Raw genomic sequence first — 16,937 nt, 5'->3', positions numbered from 1 at the left:
GCTAGGATTACAGGCGTGAGCCACCGCGCCCGGCCTCCATTTGTCCCATTTTATCTATGTTTATTGCCCTTCATAAAATTTTAAATTTTTTCCTCATTCCACTTGCTCACTGCTTGTTTGTAATTTATTCACTCTGTTTCTCTTCTTTTAGAACCTATTAAGTTCATCATGAACATTTACCTTTAAAAGTTTAGAGTCATATGTTAACCTTCTCTCAAAAAATACAAGGGCTTTTAGAACACAACTCTGCTGAGCCACTCACCCCCAACTTACATACCATGGCTACCTTATTTTAGCTGTCTTTTTTAATTCAAAAATTAGACACTATTTTATACAGAAAATGTTTAATTTTTACATATTTACCATTTGTTCATCATTCTCACTTGCATTTCCAACCATCTTTCTGGAATAATTTTCCTCTTTTTGAAGTACATCCTTTAATACAGGTCTCATGGTAGTAAATGCTCAGTTTTTTATTCATCTATAAATAACTATTTCACCCTCATCCTTAAATGATAGCTTTGCTGCATACACAAGTACAGGCTGTTATTTTCTCTTAGCATTCTGAAGATACTGTATCATTGTCATCTGGCCTCTACTATAGCTGATAAAGAGAGTTTGCTGACATGGTAACTGTCATTCCTTTGCAGCAGTATCCTCCATATGGCTTAACATAACTTTCATATTTTCCATTTTCTTTGGACGTACCTTCTAGTTCACTAAGTTTTTCAGTTCAGAAGTATTCGCATTTCTATGAGTTCCCTTTTTTCAAATTCAACCATTCAGTCCTACTAATCTCTTGATAATTGGTGATATATGAGATTATATCTTCATTTATTTAAATACATAGTTGTTATACATCCTGAATCTGACCTTAGCAATATCTACAATCTTTGGGGAATGAAATATGTTCCTTGCTGCTTACTTTCTCCGGGTTCAGTGATATCGGATTGTGAGGTCATTGCTTGACTTAAACTGGTGAAAATCTTAAGGACCTAATTTGTGAATTGAGTCAGTTTTCTTCTTGCAGAGAGAACTACCTGGGACCACTTCAGGGCCTGAGGATCTGGGTTCAGCATAGTAATCCAAGGCTTTCCTTTCCAACGTTGAAGACAGGCCCCATTTCATGTTCTGAACTACTGACAACTTCCCTTAAGCAACTCAACCCCTATAGTCACATGCAGCATCCCATAGACAGAGCTCCAAGTCACTCTGACCCCAACTCACATGTTCTGTTCTTATTTTGTTTTATTTACTTACTTATTTATTTTAAATGTTTTGAAGGAGAGATCCTTGAAGACTTCGCATACCTCTTATGAGGCCAGTAATGTCCCAAATAGTGCATCATTTCCAGGCTTTGGTTATTCTGCAATACACGGAGCTCACACTTTTATTGCCATAAGGAGACCTTTAATACTTTTTACTAAAAAACAGCATATGGAGGCCAAGGTGGGAGGATCACTTGAGGCCAGGAGTTCAAGACCAGCCCAGGCAGCATAGCAAGACCCCATCGCTTAAAAAAAAAAAAAAATCAGCCAGGTATGGTGGTATGCGCCTGTAGTCCAAGCTACTTGAGAGGCTGAGCCTGGAGGATCACTTGAGCCCGGGAGTTTGAGGTTGCAATTGACCTATGGTTGCACCACTGCACTCTAGCCTAGGTGGTAGAGCAAGACCCTGTCTTGAAATAAAACAAAAGCATATAGTAAATTTTTATAAAAATAATCTCTAATTATCCATCTCTCTATCCATAGAAAGACATCTAGAATTACATTCATCTAACATTAATGATGGCTATTTCTGAATCATGAGACTGGAAATGATTGATTCTCTACAACAAGGCTGTATTGTTTTTATAAGAATAGAGTGATTTTCTAAACCAAAAACAAAAGAAGAATAGGCAGAATGGAAGCAAAAACAGGCATATATAGCTTAACAGCAGGGATACGTTTTGAGAAATACATTGTCAGGCGATTTTGTAGTTGCGCAATCATAGAGCGTACTTAGAAAAACCTAGTTGATAACACATCGAGGCTGTATAGTATAGCCTATTGTGCTAGGTTACAAACCTGAACAGCATGTTATTGTTCTAAATACTGTAGGCAATTGTAACACAATGGTAAGTATTTGTGTACCTAGACATATCTAAACAAAGAAAAGGTACAATAGAAATACAGTGTTATAATCTTACGGTACTATCATCATGTACATGGTCCATTATTGACCAAAAAGTCATTATTCATGACTGTGTTCAAAGAGGTTAAGAGTAGTTGGTTTGCGGTGGTAGGGATAATAAGTTATTGTTATTTTCCCTTTTGCACATTTTTAAATTTAAAAAACAAACTGCTTGACATTTACCAATGCAATTGTTTTAGTAACAACTAAAATTTGTACCATAAGATTTGCCAACTCATCTGTATGTGATAAGACAACCAAGTATGACTCCACATCAACTGTTAGTACAAATGTTCATTTTAAGAAGTAAAAACATCAACATTGATGTTTTTGATTATAAAAGCATAACAACTACTTAGCAGTATAGTAAGTCCTTAATGACATCGATAGGTTCTTGGAAACTGCAATTTCAAGCGAAACAACATATGACAAAACCAATTTTACCACAGGCTAATTGTTATAAATGAGAGTTAAGTTCCTATAGCATATTTCTGGTCATAAAAATATCACCAAACTTCTAAATAAAGACCAACACACTTCTAATATTAAACATTGAAATAAATGTGAGCTATACATACATTTAAGAAAGATTAATAAAAACAAGTAACATAATTACTTACCTGCTTAGTTCAGTTCAGGGTCGCGGGTGGATGGAGCCTGCCCTAGCAGCTCAGGGTGCCAGGCGGGAACCAGCCCTGGCCAGGACACCATCCCATCACAGGGAGCACGCACACAACTCCCTTACACTGGGACCACATAGACATGCCAATTTACCTAACACACACATCTTTGGGATGTGGGAGGACATTGGAGTACCTGGAGAAGACCCACACAGACACAGGGAGAACACACAAACTCCACACATACAACCTTGGCCGGGAATTCATTGTTTTTCTCATCAATGTTATAACAATGTTAAACAAAACATTATTCAAGGACCTGCTGTTTAATTTTTTGTTCAACAGCAATCATACAGTTTGCAGGGAAATATTTCCATGATACAAAATGCTATTACATTTAACACAGACCAGAGTAATCCTTCCTTAATACAGTTTCCAATGCAAAGAATGATTCTATAATACTAAAGAGCTCTTTATGAAAGATCAGATGACCAACATGGGTAATGTTTTGCTGATCTGGTTGTAAGCAGTGTCTCTGGAGATAGTTTGTGTAATAATCGTTTCCTGTAAGGAAAGAGTCTGACTCTGATGCGCACAGCTGAGTTGCAACTGTGCTTTTTGCAGGGTTCCGCATTACCATCGAACAGCAATCATCCTTCAGCCCATCTTTGACTTCAAACATCAAAATCAGCTAAACAAAAACCACCCAAAGCTATCTACCAGAATTAAAACGTGGGGAAAACATCCAGAAATAGAAAAAAAAGAAGTGGTGATGTGTGTATAACACCTTCTTTAAAGTACCTCTTTTCCCTTGCTAATTTACCACGAAGAAGGAAGGCACAGCTGTTTCAGTTCTACAGCCTAAAGCCTGGGAATCAGATTTTTAGCAACACATTCAATTTTACATTTCACTGTAACTAAATAACTCAGAGATGTCTTTGAATTCCTTTTGATGGAAATTTACCTGTATGATACCATCACTTGCCTCCATTTTCTCTAACTCAGATGTTAGAGTAATTTTCAATTTCTCTCTTTCTTCTCCAATATATCATCCACTTACCCATTGCCTATCTATAGTCTATCTTTAAACATTACTGTTCCCCCATTTTTATAACCCTAGAGCAGATCCTGGATACCTAGATTGAAACAACTCTTACAAAGCTTCCTTCAATTTATATCTCCTTTATTTCTATACAAAGTAATAAGAATTATCTTTCACCAACAGCTGTTTTCAGTAATAAGAAAGCTAAGTTCTGTGACTAAGCTAAACATCCCTTCTGTTCTCCAAGGCCTACAATGGTTCCTAGTTGCTAGCTGTATCAAATTGAAATTTCCAAATACTGTTTATTAGGTCCTTTATGAATTGCTCTGAGTATTCTCAACTGTCAATATTTTTCTACATATTCAAATATACATTTTTTGTTCCATTTAGTCAGACAATCATATATTACCATGCTTAATCCACTCTTTATTCGTATTCTCTTCCATGATGATAGAGACTATTCGCTGTCCCCAATACTTATTCTCCCTGTCTTGCTCAGCAATACAATCTCTTCACTTTCATCTGTGCACACAGCTGCCTGGTATAACCACTGTATCTCTCAGTCTCCCTAGCAGCTATGACCATCTGTGTGATTAAGTGCTAAACAGAAATGTGTAAGCAAAATGTTATGAGCAACTTTTAATAAGTGTCCTTACAGGGACATATATTCAACCTCTCCTCTCTCATACTGGCTAGAATGCAGATGTGATGGCTGGAGCTCAGGCAGCTATGAATCTGAAGTGGGGGTTAAACGCTGAGTTTGGTAGAGCAACAAGACACAGAAAGCCCTGGACTTGACATCACAGAGAGCCATGTCAATCCTAGAATACCTACAGTGGATTATTTTAGGAGAGAAATAAATTCATATTATGTTTAAGCCACTGGCATTTTTGTGACCTCTACTACTATCACTTATGTATGAACCTAATTCTCATCTACCCATCTTTAAGTTTTCATTTGCTACTTGTCCCGTCCCACTAAGAATACCCCCACTATACCTTCCTATCTTTTCCCATCCCACCTCCCAAACTGTAGGTTCTCTTTTTTCTTTTAAAATACAGCTACACATTCAAATGCCCACATGGAAATAGTATTGCCAAGTTTACTTAACCCAATTTCTCTTTTTTGAACACAAACACACATATCTACATAACTAATACGTATCTGTATAGACAGTAGATAAACGAAATAAAAGTAATGCACCAGGTTAATAAGTATGAAATGTCCAATTTCCCTAAGTACTAATTTGACAATTGGTATCTCTGACATTTCACTTTGACACTTCTTGTTTTATTTTTATTGGGAAGGTACATCCTCAGTCTTTCAAACATGTTTTGGCTTGTGATGATCTTTCAATTTTTTTTTTTTTTTTTTGAGACAGAGTCTCGCTCTGTCACCCCACATAGAGTGTAGCGGCGTCATCCTAGCTCACTGCAACCTCAAACTCTTGGGCTCAAGTGATCCTCCTGCCTTAGTCTCCCGGGTCGCTGGGACTACAAGCATGTGCCATGGCACCTAGCTAATTTTTCTATTTTTAATAGAGACGAGGTCTCACTCTTGCTTAGGCTGGTCTCAAATTTCTGAGCTCAAGCAATCCTCCCGCCTTGGCCTCCCAGAGTGGTAGAATTACAAGTGTGAGCCACCATGCCTGGCCCCAATTTTTTTTTAAAGCAATTTTTGTGAAACCACAGATAAGTCGAAAATTCATGTTATTTTTGAATATGAGATCCGTCATGGAACCAATGCAGCACAGACAGCTCAAAATATCAACAAAGTGTTCGGGAAGGATGTGGCTAATGAACGCACAGTACATCTATGGTTTGAGAAGTTGCGTTCTGGTGATTTTAATTTTGAAAATGAGCCACATGGGTGACCTGACCAAGATGGATAACGATGAGCTGAAAGCTGTAGCAGAAGTGAATCCATCTCAACCACACATGAATTAGCAACAAGGTTTGACATTACTATTCCAACGATATTGAACCATTTGAAACAAATGGGCAAGGTAAAGAAGCTGGATAGATGGGTACCACATGAATTAAACAACCATCAGAAGAGAAATTGTCTCGAAGCTTGCCTTTCTTTGCTGTCATGACATAAAGGTGAACCATTTTTTCATCGTATTGTTACTTGTGACAAAAAATGGATTCTTTTTGACAATTGCAAGAGTTCGGCACAATGGTTGCATAAAGATGAAGTGCCAAAACACAGTCCCAAACCAAATATTCATCAAAAAAAGCTAATGGTGTCTGATTGGTGGTCCAGTGCTGGTATTATCCACTACAGCTTCATGAAACCTCGTCAATCAATTACAGTGATGTCTATTGCAACCAACTGGATGAAATGAGGATGCTTGAGATTAAGCAGCCAAGACTGGTCAACAGAGACAGGCCAATCCTCTTGCAAGACAATGCTTGACCACATGTCCCACAAACAACGCTGCTCAGACTATAGAAGCTGGACTTGGAAACTCTCTGTCATCCGCCACATTCACCAGACCCTGCTGCACCCACTGACTACCACTTCTTCCAGGCTCTGGACCACCTCTTGCAAGGAAAAATATTCCATTCTCAACAAGCTGTGGAAACGTCTTTCATGATTTCATCACCACTCACTCTCTAAGCTTCTTCGCTGCTGGCATAAACAAGCTACCGTTAAGATGGCAAAACTGTGTCGATAGTTTAGGCGCACACTTTGATTAATTGTACTGCTTCTTATTTGAGATATAATAAACTACACTTTTGATTTGAAATTGGACATTTCATATTTAATGACCTAATAACAGATTTTTTTTAACAAATTTACTACAGCTTTTACATCCATTCTCTATTTACATTAAGTAGTACTCTCACTATAGATTTGCTTCAGTGATGCTATCATTGACCAAAACTCTTTTGTAACATCTTTTAGTGAAACAGACTTGAAAGCACACAGTACATCACAAGATACATACTCCACTTGAGCAGAAATACACTCAATTTGCTTACCATGCCTAGAATAGTGTCTAGCATAAGCAGCTATTCAGTGTGTTTGTGGTATTAAAAAAATAGATTGTAGCAAAAGTTCATTTAAAGATGGATTGATTTTTGTAAAAACAGTCAACAGCCATTCAGAGCTCAGTGTAGTAAATAAGATGTGTCATAACGCTGGCGAATATCATTATGAAAAGAAAACCCACAGTCTATGACTATAAAACAATACACCAGAATTTCTTGTACGAATCATAAAATCATAGTTGAGTTACTTCTGCATCAATTTAGGGATTCACTTCTTACAATTAACCAGGCCAAGTCTGCTCCAGTTTCAGAGCATCTGCTCCTGCTGTTCCCACTGCCTGATACATAGGCATATCTTAAAGATACTGCAGAGGTTTGGCTCCAGAGCACGGCTATAAAGTAAATATCACAAAAAAATAAGTCACATAAATTCTTTGGTTTCCTAGTGTACATAAAAGTTATGTTTGCCCTATACTGCAGTTTATTAAATGTGTAATAGCATTGTCTTAAAAAATGTATACACCTTAATTAAAGAATACTTTCTTGCTAAAAAATTCTAATGATCATTTGAGCCTTCAGCGAGTCATAATATTTTTGCTGGTGGGGTATTTGCCTCATTTGGGTGGGAAACCTGTGGCCCTGGGGCCACATGTAGCCTCTGGATCCTTGAGTACAGCCTTTTGACTGAATCCAAATTTTACAGAACAAATCCTTTTATTAAAAGGGGTGCAGCAGAGAAAGATGAAGCTTTTCTTGCCTCCTTTGGTACATAAAAAAGAACAATCTTTTTTTTTGTTTGTTTGTTTGTTTTTTTTTTGAGACAGAGTCTCACTCTTTTGCCTGGGCTAGAGTGAGTGCCGTGGCGTCAGTCTAGCTCACAGCAACCTCAGACTCCTGGGCTCAAGTGATCCTCCTGCCTCAGCCTCCCGAGTAGCTGGGACTACAGGCATGCACCACCGTGCCCGGCTAATTTTTTTCTATATATTTTTAGTTGTCTGATTAATTTCTTTGTATTTTTAGTAGAGACGGGGTCTTGCTCTTGCTCAGGCTGGTTTTGAACTCCTGAGCTCAAACAATCCTCCCGCCTTGGCCTCCCAGAGTGCTAGGATTACAGGCGTGAGCCACCACGCCCGGCCAAAAAGAACAATCTTGAAATCAGAAGGCTGCAGGTTCCCCACCCCTGGCAATGCTGTTTGATAGCATTTTACCCACAGTAGACCTTTTTTCAAAATTGGAGTCAATCCTCTCAAGCTCTGCTGCTGCTTCATCAATTAAACTTACGTAATATTCTAAATCCTTTTTTGGCATTTCCACAATGTTCACAGCATCTTCACCAGGAGTATATTCCATCTCAAGAAACTAGCCAGACATGATGGCAGGTGCCTATAGTCCCAGCTACTCAGAAGGCTGAGGCAGGAAGATCACTTGAGCCCAGGAATTAAAGGCTAAAGCAAGCTATGATTGCACCACTGCATTCCAGCCTGGGTAACAGAGCAAGACCCTGTCTCTAAGAAAAAAAAAAAAAAGAAGAAGAAAGAAAGAAAAAGAAATCACTTTCTTTGCTCATCCATAAGAAGCAACTCCTCATCTATTCAAATTTTATCATGGGATTGCAGCAATTAAGTCACATCTTCAGGCTCCACTTCTAATTCTAGCTCCCTTGCTATTTCCACAAAATCTGCAGTGACTTCCTCCACTGGAGTCTTGAATCCCTCAAAGACATCCATGAGGGTTAGAATTAATTGCTTCCAGATTTCTGTTAATGTTGATATTTTGACCTCCTTCCATGTATCACAAATGTTCTTGAGGACATCTATTAATAGAATGGTTAATCCTTTCCATAAGATTTTCAATTTACTTTACCCAGATCCATCAGAAGAATCGCTATTCATAGCAGCTAAAGTCTTATGAAATGTATCTCTTAAATGATAAGACTTGAAAGTCAGAATTATTTCTTGATCCATGGGCTGCAAAATGAGTATTGTGTTAGCAGGCATGCTAACAACATTAAACTCCTTGTACATCTCCATTAATTAAACAACATTAATCTCCTTGTACATCTCCATCAGTGTTCTTGGGTGACTAGGGGCAATGCCAATGAGCAGTAACATTTTGAAAGGAATTTTAAGGGCTCTAGGATTTTCAGAATGGTAAATGAGTATTGGCTTCACCTTAAAGGCACCAGTCACATTAGCTTCTAATAAGAGAGTTAGCCTGTCCTTTGAAGCCAGGCATTGACTTCTCTTCTCTTGCTATCAAAGTCCTAGATGTCATCTTCTTCCAATAGAAAGGCTATTTTGTCTACATTGAAAAATCTGTTGTTTAGAGTACCTTCATTGATGATCTTAGCTGGACCACTTGCTACAGTTTCTCCATCAGCACTTGCTGCTTCACCTTGCACTTTTATGTCATGGAGATGGCTTCTTTCCTTAAACCTCATGAACCAACCTTCGCTAGCTTCAAAATGTTCTTTTGCAACTTTCTCATCTTTCTCAGCCTTTACAGAATTAAACAGAGTTAGGGTCTTGCTCTGGATTAGGCTTTGGCTTAAGGGAATGTTGTGGCTGGTTTGATCTTCCATCCAGATCTCTAAAACTTTGTCCACATCAGCAATAAGGCTGTTTCACTTTCTTATCATTTCTGTGTTCACTGGAATAGCACTTTTCATTTCCTTCAAGTACTCCTTTGCATTCACAACTTGACTGTTTAGCACAGGAGTCCTAGATTTCAGCCTATCTCAGCTTTCAACATGCCTTCCTCACTAAGCTTAATCATTTCTAGTTTTTGTTTTCAAGTGAGAGACATGTGACTGAGACATACCACTCCTTCCTTCACTTGATAACTTAGAGGCTATTGTAGGGTTATTAACTGGCCTAATTTCAATACTCTTGTGGCTCAGGGAATAGGAGAGAAAGAGAGACAGGGGAACGGCCAGTCAATGGAGCAGTGAGAACACAGGACATAGCAATTAAGTTTGCTCACCTTCTACGGGCACATTTCACAGCACCCTAAAACAAATACAACAGTACCAACAAAGATCACTAATCACGGAATCATAACAACAATGAAAATGTGTGAAATATTCTGAGAATTACCAAAATATAACACAGAGACAGAAAGTACAAACATTCTGTTAGAAAAATGGCACCAATAAACTTGCTGGATGCAGGGTTGCCACAAACCTTCAATTTGTTTAAAAAAAAAAAAAAAAGCAGTATCCGTGGAGCACAATAAAGTGCAACCCAGTAAAATGACACATGCATATACATGGCCTGCTCCCTCACTTCATTCAGGTCTCTGGTTAAATATTCACTTCCTCTAAAAGGTCTTCCTTCCCTCACTTCCTGACCTAACATAAAGCCATGCTGTTACTCTCTGTCCCCTGACATTGCTTTCCTTCTCTATAGGACTTGTTACTACCTGACATGTTTAAATCTATTTTCTTTATGTGATAGAGACACCCTAGTCTCTTTCACTAGAATGTTAGTTACATGATGAAAGGAACTTCATTTTATTCATTGCTGTAGCTCCAAATTTCTGCTGGATATCCAAATTTTTTTTTTTTTTTTTTTTGAGACAGAGTCTCACTGTGTTGCCTGGGCTAGAGTGCCATGGCGTCAGCCTAGCTCACAGCAACCTCAAACTCCTGGGCTCAAGCGATCCTTCTGCCTCAGCCTCCCGAGTAGCTAGGACTACAGGCATGCGCCACCATGCCTGGCTAATTTTTTCTATATATTTTTAGTTGTCCAATTAATTTCTTTCTAATTTTAGTAGAGACGGGGTCTCGCTCTTGCTCAGGCTGGTTTTGAACTCCTGAGCTCAAACAATCCACCTGCCTCGGCCTCCCAGAGAGCTAGGATTACAGGCGTGAGCCACCGCACCCGGCCTGGATATCCAAATTTTAAATAATAAATTCAATAATTATGTGTTTATGATGAAAAAGAAAAGAAATGAGAAGAGAAATGGAAGAAGGAAGAGCAAGAAAGGTAACACAGAAGTAGCAAAAGAGGTGAAGAAACTCTGGGTGAGTCATAATTGGTTGTTTTGCTCTGTTACTCTGTTTTTAGTGTCAGTTTGAATTCAAGGCTTCCATGAGAAAATTTCAGGATGGATTGCCGTCACTTTGAAGTTTTATTTCAAAAGAAATGGGCACTCTAAAGAAATAAAGTCCACTACTTTTAGAAGCATTTGGGTAGTGTTCACTACTATAATTGCAATGGCTCTTTTAATGTCTTTCTATCTCCCCAATCCACAAGTACAAACTGAATGAATATTTGAGGACTCTTGACTAAGAGATGTACTTGAATGAATTTTAGCATGATTAGTTTGTGTTGGTATTACCATTAACATTTTTAAATTCCCATACTTAACTGACATTTGGAATTATCTATTCATATTGAATACCCGAAGCTCTTTTAGGATCTTGCTTAACGATGTCTTAGCGCAGAACGCTATAACAAAGGATCATAGAATGGGTGGCTTATACACAACAGAAATTTATTTCTCACAGTTCTGGAGGCTGGAAGTCCAATATTAGGGTGCTAGTATGATTGGTCAGGTTCTGGTGAGAGTCCTTTTCCAGACTACAGACTGCTGAGTTGTATCCTCACATGGCAGAAAGAGGGTGAGCTAGCTCTCTGGAGTCTCCTTTGTAAGGGCACGAATCCCTTTCATGAGACCCCCACCCTCGTGACCTAACCACCCCCCAAAGGCCCTACCTCCAAATACCATCACACTGGGGATTCGATTTCAACATATGAATTTTGGGGTGACACAAAGATTCAGTTCATAACAATAGACTTACATGATAAAGCTAGGAGGCAAGCCTCTGAAAATACTCGGTACTATATTACTCCTACCATGACCTTCACTTAAGGCACAAAGTTTAGTTCCTTTAAGGGTCAGCTGTGTATATCATATTTCATTAATGTTTTTGCTTCCTCAAATTGTCCATTCCTCATATATAATTTATCAACAGAGTTTTTACTAGAGAAGTCAGAGCAAAATGACATTAAGTTTTAGCAAATTTGGCAGAAAAGACAATACCATTTTCCTGATTTCTATTGTAATATTATAAATAAATTCCTTTCTTAAAAAAGTTCAGTAGTCCAGATTTAAAGTTTTAGACAAAGGAATGAGTAAAAAGTATTGTCCTGGAAGAATTTTTAAAGCACCTTTAGGATTTTGAGGCACATTTCAGAAAATCTCAATTTCTCGATTTATAGGATCAAATAGCACCCATGCACACATACCCAGACACCTAGTCTCAGGAAATAATACTCCATCATATTCTATTTATAAATAAAATCTTGTAATTGAATCACATCTTTGTTCTCTACCGTATGAAGTCTAATATAGTAATAATAGTACTAATATAGTATTAATAGTAATTTAGTAATAAAACATATTTCATGCTTTTTAACTGTTCTTAAATGATATCTATTGCATGTTAGGCCAATGTTCATTATACGCACTTTTATTACGTAGCCTCGCAACCTTAAGCAGCTTATGCTTCTTCTCGGAAGCAAGAACTTCGGGTGTGGAGGCAGAAGCACATGCTATTGGTGAGTTACCTGTACCAGGTAATTTTTTAGGAAATGTCATAGAGTAGGAGGTACGCCATCTAGTCCGACATGCCACATCCCTCTCTTTATGTAGCAACTGTTCATCCATCAGCAATGTTATGACTTGCTTAGATTTTTCTCGAATATAATAACCTGAAAAATACATTGAATCTTTTTAGAAAAAGAAAATACTAGTTAAGGCTATAATCACTTTTTATTCTATAGAAAATTAAGAAAAAATAAAAATGTGAGCAGTGAAAAAACATATAGCAAATAAGGAATTGTCAATAAGTATACTTCTCTTCTTAAAGTTTAAGTAGTAAAATCATTAATATATGATAAAACCGTATCATACGTTGGCATTACATTTTTCACTTTAAGCATATTATTGGATTTTCCTTTTGAAAGCAATACATACTCTGCAATAATCAAACAATATAGGCATACAAAGAAGAGGAATGAATTAGACCTAGATATACTGCCCTAGACGTATGACCATGACATATGGCTAAAGATTTAGAGTAATATACGTAGTGCGGTTCAAAGCTGTAAAGCATAGGGGGAAATAAAACACTATATACATACATGGAAGAGAGAAGAAAGTAGAGAAATACATAGATTGCTATGGTTTGAATGGATCCCTCCAAAATTCAGGTGTAACCAATGTGATAGTATTAAGAGGTGGGGCCTTAAAGAGGTGATTAGGCTATTAGGACTCCTCCTTTGAACAGGATAAAGGCCCTGATAAAAGAGAACATTAATCTCTTGCTTGCCTTCCACCTCCGTCACGCAAGGACACAGCATTCCTCCCCTCCAGAGGATGCAGCACCAAGGCCCCCTCTTGGCAGCTGAGAGCAACCCTCCCCAGACAACCCAAACTGCTGTGTCTTGACCTTGGACACTCCACCCTCCAGAACTGTGAGAAAATAAATTTCTGTTCTGCATAAACTACCCAGGCTGTGGTATTCTGTTATAGCAGCACAAACGACTGACAGACAGACAGATATGCAGGCAGGCAGACTGTGTACTCACAACGTTGTTAATATCTGTTGCATTAAAGGTGTACAACTGGGGTGAGACAAGAAAAGGGAGAGCAATTGGCTCTTGACATACATCCTATCAAAAAAACTTGTTGCCATTAATAGAGTGACAGAGCACAGTCAAAGACCAGAATTCTAGTGATGACTCTGCCTTAACCAGCTGTATCACTTTGGGCCAATCAGATGATCTGTCTGGACCTGAGTCTCCTATTTGAAAAGCAGTTCATCTGTTCAGTCTAATTCACAGATACAAAAGTATACTGTAACCTGTAACTCACTCAAATATAAGGCATTAGTATTATTTTCAACCTTCTCCCACAAGAAATGATAAAGGAAATCGCCTACCTCTCTGAATCTTGGGACCAACCCACATAAACATGTTAGGCTTTCCCAAGCCATCTTCCAGAAGTAAACCGAAAAGTCCCTAAAGATCCACTAGTATGTTTATTTCAGCCTCCAGTTATGATGAATTAAAGTATTAATGTTTCCTAACTATAATTTACTAGCAATAGGAGTAATGAGAAATGGTCAAATTCAGGGTATATTTAGATGACAGGGGCCAACAAACAATGTTCTCTAACTGCCAGTTGCTTCATTAGGATTGATACAGTGTCAAAAACCTTTGCTCAAGTTGCCATCTTTTCCAAGATTATTTTATCTAATTTCATTTCTTAGTCATTTCTTCCTTCCAAATTTATTTTATAACTGCTTCAAATCTTATCATTCTAAACACCCTTAACCTCCTATGATTAGTTTGCAGTCCATAATCAAAAAATCCCATAACGTTTTGGGTTACCACTTAGTATCATATGATAAACCTAAGTCTGCTGTGAATTTTAGCCTCTGGGGACAATATGTCAGACACTATCTTTTCCCTGGAAAATTGACATAGCTTGGTTTTGGAGGCATAAAAAACATGTTTTCCCATTCTTAACTTCAGGAACTCATCTCCTTCCATTTTCCCCCTCACTGCCTCTACTCTAGCCACTCCAGTGCCTTATTCTGCAATCCTACCATGCTCTTCATCCGCTTAGAGCCATGTACTGGCTGTCGCTTCTGCCAAGAACTCTTTGCGTGGCTAGATCCCTGATTCATTCAGGTCTCTACTCAAATGTCACCTCAGAGAAGACTTCCTTCTGCCCACCCTCGCTAAAACAGCCCCATCCCTATCACTCTCTATTCCCTTAGCCTGCTTTATTTTCCACCTTGGTATTTATCACTACATAATATTATATATTCATTGTTGTTTGTTTCCTTACCAAGAATATAAACTCCATGAGGGCAGAGAAGTCTAGAAGAGTGATTGGCACATAGCAGATGTTCAATAAATATTTATCGAGTGAATTAATCAATAAAGGAACAAACTACCAGAAAGTCTCTAATTTTCTCTTGACATAGTGCAAATGGCACCAGATTGATGAAAAATACTGAGAGCCAATTTACAACTTAGCTGCCTAAAAAGTTGCTTATCCTTAAATTATTTCTTGCAACACTTCTATAATTAGGTTAGAACTATTATAGAAATTATGGGACAGATGTGGAATACTCTTCTGGGAGTCTGTGTGCATTGGTGCAATTTAAGGGCAGTTGCAATAGTTCCAAGAGACAAGCAGTTACACCAGCTGCAATGGTGGAGGACTTCCCTCCCAGAGCATCAGGGCCCCTCCTTGAGGTAGCAGTCAGCAGCACCAGCCAGGTCAGGCCACAGCAGTTTACCAAAAATAGAGAAGAAATCACCCAGAAGAAAGTTTCTGGCCACTGCCCTAGCTCCCTCTCTCCCACCCTAGAAATGTTGGGTATTAACCTGGCTGTTCTAAAGCATCAAAGCTAAGAGTGAGAAAATCCAAGAACTCAATAAACCTGCTTCAAGAAGTTAAATAATAATAGTAATAATAAGATGGCATCTACTGACTTCTAACCAATATGTTTCTTTTCTTCTGAAAAGAAAGGAAGGAGGACATCGTACTAAAATAGAATAGTACTGGAAATAGAATAAACTTAGGCAGCAAAAGAGAGACATGGAGGCAGGTAGAAAATACGGATTCTCTGAAACAAGAAACTATGCCAAAAGATCAATATCCAAAGACATTACATAAAACACATCGAGATGAAGGGGTTGTTAGTTGAATAGCAGGTTAAAATGAAGATAAAGCTATATACTGTTTTGATCAGGAATCTTTTGGTTATAAGGGACAGAAATTCTACTTGAACTAGGTAAAGCAAAAGTCACGGAAAATCAAGGGTTGCAACTGGGTCTCAGGTACAAATGAAGCAGAGACTAGAAAATGACCAGAACCCTTTTTCCCTCTCCCATCTCTGCTTCTCTGTGTAAAGCCTTTGTTTCCTCTTCCTGCAGGTTGGCTTTTTTTATCTGGATACAGAGATGGCCACTGACAGCTCCAATTCACACCTCACACTGCCACCTGAGAAGTCTCCCTCTTCCTTCCTTTGAATTTGAAGTATCAGGAGAATGACTCTGAGTGGCCCACCTTGAAACAGTCACATGCCCATCACTTTGCCCATAGAGTGCAACGCTACAACTAGCAACCTCCAATAGAACACAGTGGAGTGAGGTGGGATCCACATGACAGAAAAATGAACAAGTAGAAAGCCAACTTGAAGAGTCCTCCCAAACACAAAGTAAAGGACAAGGAGATCAAATTACTAGAGCACTTACAAGAGATCAACATCCAAGGACATTCACTTATGCAGTCAGTTAACCATTTCTTGAACACTTCAGTTTCAGGAAATGCTCTAAGGAATAGGAGCACAGGTGAGGAAAAAAAGAGACAAGGTCCCTGCACTTGTGGCACTTATACTGTAGTCGGTTGAAACATCCAATAATCATAAACAAGGTAATTTCAGACAAAAAATAAATGCTTTAAAGGAAACAAAGAGGGGTGATATGTTAAACATTAATTTGGGATGTGGTCATGGAAAGTCTTACTGAGGAGATAATATAGCTCAGTCTTGAACAACAAGAAAAAGCCAGCCACATAAAGACAGAGCACCAAGCAGTGGAACAACAACACCTCTTCGGGGAGGCCTCCTCTGACAGTTAGCCACCCCTCCCACCATGCCCTACACATAGACCCCTGCCTCCGACTTGGTCAGGTTCTGCTTTCATACACTACATAGCACCCTACACTTGCCTTTTTTAGTACTTCCAGTTTATAATTGCTCATTTAATAAATGTCTTTTTCCTCCATTAGACTATAACATCCATGAAGGCCAAAACAATATTTGTTTAAGAGACACTTAAGAAAAGTTTGTGAAATGAATGAATATGCTGAGGAAAAATTTCCCAAATGCTGGAGAGGAGTCTATACAAGTTTACGAAGGAATCTTATGTAAAGAGATTTGTAAATATGGTAAATTCAAAGATTTGGGACATTGAGATGCACCACCAGGAAAAACACGTATAATAAAATCTTTTTTAAAAACTAGGTATTAGGCTTCAAATAGTTATAAAACATCTTAATACTCCTATCTCTACTCCTGGC

General features: G+C 38.3%; 1 protein-coding gene across 1 annotated transcript in view; it reads right to left on the bottom strand.

Annotated features, from left to right (window-relative positions):
* Positions 1 to 16,937, bottom strand: part of ENTHD1 (ENTH domain containing 1) — a 154,375-nt gene that overhangs the window by 117,561 nt on the left and 19,877 nt on the right. The window contains exons 2-3 of the mRNA XM_012637976.1: positions 12,305 to 12,547; positions 11,235 to 11,281 (exon numbers count right to left, since the gene is read on the bottom strand). Of these exons, the coding sequence (XP_012493430.1) occupies positions 11,235 to 11,281; positions 12,305 to 12,547 (290 nt within the window). The remainder of the gene's footprint in view (positions 1 to 11,234; positions 11,282 to 12,304; positions 12,548 to 16,937) is intronic.

The sequence above is a fragment of the Propithecus coquereli genome, unplaced genomic scaffold, assembly GCF_000956105.1.
Source record: "Propithecus coquereli isolate 6110/MARCELLA unplaced genomic scaffold, Pcoq_1.0 Scaffold126, whole genome shotgun sequence".
Taxonomy (NCBI): domain Eukaryota; kingdom Metazoa; phylum Chordata; class Mammalia; order Primates; family Indriidae; genus Propithecus; species Propithecus coquereli.
The sequence above is the reverse complement of the archived record's forward strand: the minus strand, read 5'-3'. Positions and strand labels throughout refer to the sequence as shown.